General features: G+C 36.8%; 1 protein-coding gene across 1 annotated transcript; it reads right to left on the bottom strand.

Moving 5' to 3' along the window:
* Positions 1-3,891: 3,891 nt before the first annotated feature.
* Positions 3,892-4,818, bottom strand: LOC138395738 (olfactory receptor 12D1). Its single transcript, XM_069488633.1, has one exon. It carries the CDS (start codon positions 4,816-4,818, stop codon positions 3,892-3,894), a length of 927 nt encoding a protein of 308 aa, XP_069344734.1.
* Positions 4,819-5,177: the final 359 nt, after the last annotated feature.

The following is a 5,177-nucleotide window of genomic DNA, read 5'->3' as shown; positions in this document are numbered from 1 at the left end:
ATCGCAGTACTATTCAGAATAGCCGAGATGTGAAATCAATCTAACTGTCCATCAGAAGATGAATAGATAAAGGAAATGTAGTGTATATACACAATGGGGACACTATTCAGCAATAAAAAGAATGAAATCCTGTCATTCACAAAAAAACCCCCAAAATTTAGAACTAATAAACAAATCTCATAAAGTTTCAGGGTACAAAATTAACATAAAATATCAGTTGCATTCATATACACTAAAAATGAACTATCAGAAAAGGAAATAAAGAAAACAATCCCATTTATAATAGCATCAAAAAGAATAAAATACTTAAGCATAAACTTAATCAAGTAGGTAAAAGACTTCTTCCCTGTAAACTACAAAACACTGATGAAAGAAATTGAACAAGATCCAAATAAATACAAAGACAACCCACGTTCAGGGTTTAGAAAAATTAAAATTATTAAAATATCTGTACTGCCCAAGTTGATCTATGGATTCATTGCAATCACTATCAAAATCCCAATGGCATTTTTTGTAGAAGTAGGAAAAAATTCAAGAAAGAGAATGAGAGAGTGAGAGAGACTTTGTCAGCTCTAAGGTATTCTATGCCCAGATGTTCAAGTCATCCCAGCTGAGGCCCCAGACATTATTGAGCACAGCCAATCCTTCCCTGCTGTGCACTTGCCCATTTCTGACCCACAGAACCGTGTGATTTAATTAAATAAGTGGTTTTAAGCCATTAAGTCTTGGGGTACTAGGGTGTTATGCAGCAGTAGATAACTAGAAACCAATGTGTTTTCTATAGTTCATAGGCTCTATGCAGATTGGATTATGCAACAAATTCTGACCAACAGAAATGATAGTCTGAGACAGTTCAAGGTGGATGGCGCCCTGTCCACATTCTAATTCTGTTATCAACAAAACTGGTATTGAAGGACCAAAGAAAGTTGAGTTGGAAGATAGCGAGAGGTCAGAACCAGATTATTTGGGTTTGCAAAAGTGAAGGCAGAGATTTTTTTGGATTTTCTTTATTTGGGGGGACAGGGTTTCACTTTGTCACCTGGCCTGGAGTGCAGTGGTGCAATCATAGCTCATTGCAGCCTTAAACTCCTGGGCTCAAGCAATCCTCCCACTTCAGCCTCCCAAAGTGCTGGGATTACAGGCATGAGTCAGCATGCATGGTCAAGGAAGAGGTTTTGATAGTCAGCCCACCAGCTCAAAATAGCTTTCATAGTTTTGTCTATTTATATCTCTAAATAGTTACAAATGTTGGCACGCCACATCCTTTCAGGGCTAGAAGCTACTTCTATGTACTTAGAAACTAAGAGACATATACCTTATCTTGTCTATTAGCTCCAGAAATGTGTTAGCAATTATGACTTGATTGCTTTCACTTAGTATGAATTTGGTGCCAAAGGAAAAGAAAATGAAATTTTGATAAATTCTTCATATTTTACCCTTATTGTATCATATTACACTGCATTGTAATCTGTCAAAATAAGGGTAGATATAGGAAAACAAAATAAAAAAAATAGAGTTTTGAAAGTCATCATTTTCTATGACCAAGGGCTGAGTGATATTGAGTGTTATCTCATAACACTCAAAGGAAATAAAAAGAGGTTCTTGGATTTTTTTAAAACCTGGCTTCACTTTTAGTATTTCACAGTAATCCTTGACAGTCTGGCCATTTGACTTCTAAAACATCTGTGGAGATACAAGTGCCAGAACTCTTTAGGTAAACCTTTGGTTGTTTTATCACTTAAGTATTTTTCATTTGAATTGTAAAGTGTGAAAATAAAATTGTTAACTTTTAGTTAGAAATGTGTTCCCTGCTGTCTCTTCCTATTTTTCATGCATTATGAAGGAGATAAAGCATTACAGTTGTGCTTCACTAGCCCATTCTCTCTTCAGCACGTCCTCTGTGTGAGGTTCTTTTTTCTTAGCTATAGAGTGGGTCCCTTTTGGGCACTCTGCCTTTACTTAGTAAAGTTCTCTTGTGCAGGACTTTCATAAATCTAACACAGAGCTTTTGTTGACTAAAATAACAAACATCACAGTTAATTTTTCACATGAATAACCCTTTGTGTAGTAAGAGTAAAGTTTTAAGCCTTTTATGCTGAAGTAGGGGAAAACACTTCATGTTGCATGCATGACAACTAAGAATGACAAGAACCTTAGCTTCTCCTTTCTCTCAGCTCCCCTCTTTCTTGGGCTTTAAAGAACTTCAAAATTTTCTCTAGCAATAGTAAAATTCCATGCTACAAAAGAAATCTTTAGAATGCTATTTGTTATATCACCAGGCTATAAAAGTAGAATATTTTCAGGGAAACATTTAAAAAGGAAGCCATTGGCACTGTTCATACTCAGTGTAGTATAAAATCTAAACTCTTTTATGTTGCAAGTGGGAATGAAAATTGTTATAACCTCTGGGGAGGGAAATTTGGCAATACCTATCAGAATTACAGTAACTATACTTTGACCTAACATTTCCTTCTCTGGAAATTTAACCCACAAAATAGATTTGCACATACATGAAATGATGTGTATACAAGATTATGCACTGCAGCAAAAGATTGGAAGTAACATAGATATCCAATAACAAGATATGATTTATCAAGTATGATATATCCACAAAGTGGCATATATCATGTATATTAAAACAAAATAAGAAAATTCTATGTACTGATAGGGAAAGATCTCCAATAACAAGATATGATTTATCAAGTATGATATATCCACAAAGTGGCATATATCATGTATATTAAAACAAAATAAGAAAATTCTATGTACTGATAGGGAAAGATATCCAAGATACACGTTGTTTTGCAGCTTGGTTTGCTTGCATAAAATACATCATTCACTGCTATTCTTTTTTAAAGAAAATATTTATATTTGTGTAGCATAAAGGATCTCTCCAAGGACAGATAAACAACTGGTTGTCTATGAAGGGTAAGTAGGTGATTGAGGAACAAGGATGGGGGAGAAAGATTTGACACCTTTTTGTACATTTTATATTTTTTTAATTATTTCAGCTTATTATGGGGGTACAAAAGTTCAGGTTATACATATTGCCCATGTCCCGCCCATCCCCTGAGTCAGAACTTCAAGTGTGACCATTTCCGAGACAGTGCGCATTGCACTCATCATGTAGGTATACAGCCATCCCTTCCCCCCACCCCTCACCTCAGTCCGATACCCAATTGGTATTATTCCCAAGTGTGCACTTAGGTGATGATCAGGGAAACCAATTTGCTGGTGAATACATGTGGTGCTTATTTTTCCTTTCTTGAGATACTTCACTTAATAGAATGGGTTCCAACTCTCTCCAGGAGAACAAAAGGGATTGTATTTTGAATCAGTATTTACTAAAGGAACAAAAACCAAACAAATAAAAAAGAAATCATGACACACCTCCTAAAAATTCCTCTAACTCACCTACGAGTTAGCATTTACCTTTCTGGTTGAGTAATCATAACCCTAGATTAAAATCTTCAAAATATAAAAGCATAATAATTTTATTGATCACATTATAATATGTTACCTAGAAATACCATACAAATAAATAGACCTAAATACCAATTATTTATACAATGCATGGGCAATATAGGCATATTTCTATACCCAATTGCATACAAAAACATATTATGATATATAACAAATCAATTTATAAAAAAAAAAAAAATCAGCATTAGAGTTCCATGGCTACTATCTTGCATGTTCGAGCTTCCTTTATATTACTTGGAAATGTATTGTTTACTACAATTGGATTGACTTTTCCCATTTACTTTTCTGTTATCCAGTTCTTTCTTCTATGCATATTCCAAATAATTTGAGAAGCAGTAAAATTGCACATCTTAACTTTTTCACTGCTGGCTATTTATGCCTCAGAAGAATTCTCTAGATTCTTTCAGCTTAGAGTCTCCTTCTGATCACCCTACCTAAGGCCTCCTTCACTTCCTTGTTCCGCAAAGTATAGATCAGTGGATTTAGTGCAGGAGTGACCACACTGTACAGGATGGCAATGATCCGGTCCCGGTCCATGGAGCTCCCTGAAGCAGGACGGATGTAGGTGAAGAGAACAGGTGCATAGAGAAGAATAACTACCATGAAGTGGGAGGCACAAGTGGATAGTGCTTTGTGAAGCATGCTGCAAGAGTGGGTTTTGAAGAAGAGATAGGTGATGATATAGAAATAGGAGAGAAGTGTCAGACAGAATGGGCCCATGGCAATGGTCCCTGTGACAGTATTGAGGAGCCACTGATTGAGCTCAGTGTTCCCACAGGCAAGCTTTAGCAATGGTTTAACATCACAGAAGAAGTGATGGATGTGGTTGGAACCACAGAAGTTCAAGCGAGAGGTCATTACGGAGTGCAGCAGGGCATGAAAAAAACCAATGATCCAAATTGTGATAGCCATCTGGGTGCAGAGCTGAGGCCTCATGATGGCAGTGTAATGAAGTGGTTTGCAGATAGCCACAAAGCGATCAAATGCCATCACGGCCAACAGCATGGCCTCTGTGCTGCCCAGGAAATGGAAGAAATGAAGCTGGCTTATGCATCCCAAGAGGGAAATTGCTTTATTTGTAGAGAGGAAGTTCTCCAGCATCTTTGGCAATGTCACCGTGGAGTAGCAGATATCTATACATGACAGGTTTCCCAGGAAGAAATACATAGGTGAATGGAGTTTTGGATCAGAGATGACAATCACCAGGATGGCTCCATTCCCAGCCACGTTGAGGAAGTAAATGGTCAGGAAAACCACAAAGAGAAAAGGCTGCAGTTCTTGGATGTCTGTCACTCCCAGGAGGAGAAATTCAGTGACTAAAGTTTGATTCAGCATCACTTCAAAGAAAAGACACAATAATTCATGGAGTGCTAGCTTTAGTGAGAATCAGAGCCCTTCCAACTCAGGATTTTCTCACTAAGTCAAAAATATTTTGAGGGATAGTATTGTTTCACATGATCCCAACTGCAGAAGTTGTATAGTATTTTAGCTATTGCACTCTTAAATGTTAACTCTAACATGTCCATTATAGACTGTGACTCAACCATTTTTTTCTTAGATTTATCATTAATATATTTCTTTCTCCCAGAAATTCAGAGCATCTTGCTAGCCTATAATCTTCTCTGGTTGTGAACATCTACATTTTGATACAACTTCACTTTCATATCCTAAGTCAGGTCTAACAGGGGGCAATT

Source organism: Eulemur rufifrons, chromosome 15 (genome assembly GCF_041146395.1).
Source record: "Eulemur rufifrons isolate Redbay chromosome 15, OSU_ERuf_1, whole genome shotgun sequence".
NCBI lineage: Eukaryota > Metazoa > Chordata > Mammalia > Primates > Lemuridae > Eulemur > Eulemur rufifrons.
The sequence above is the reverse complement of the archived record's forward strand: the minus strand, read 5'-3'. Positions and strand labels throughout refer to the sequence as shown.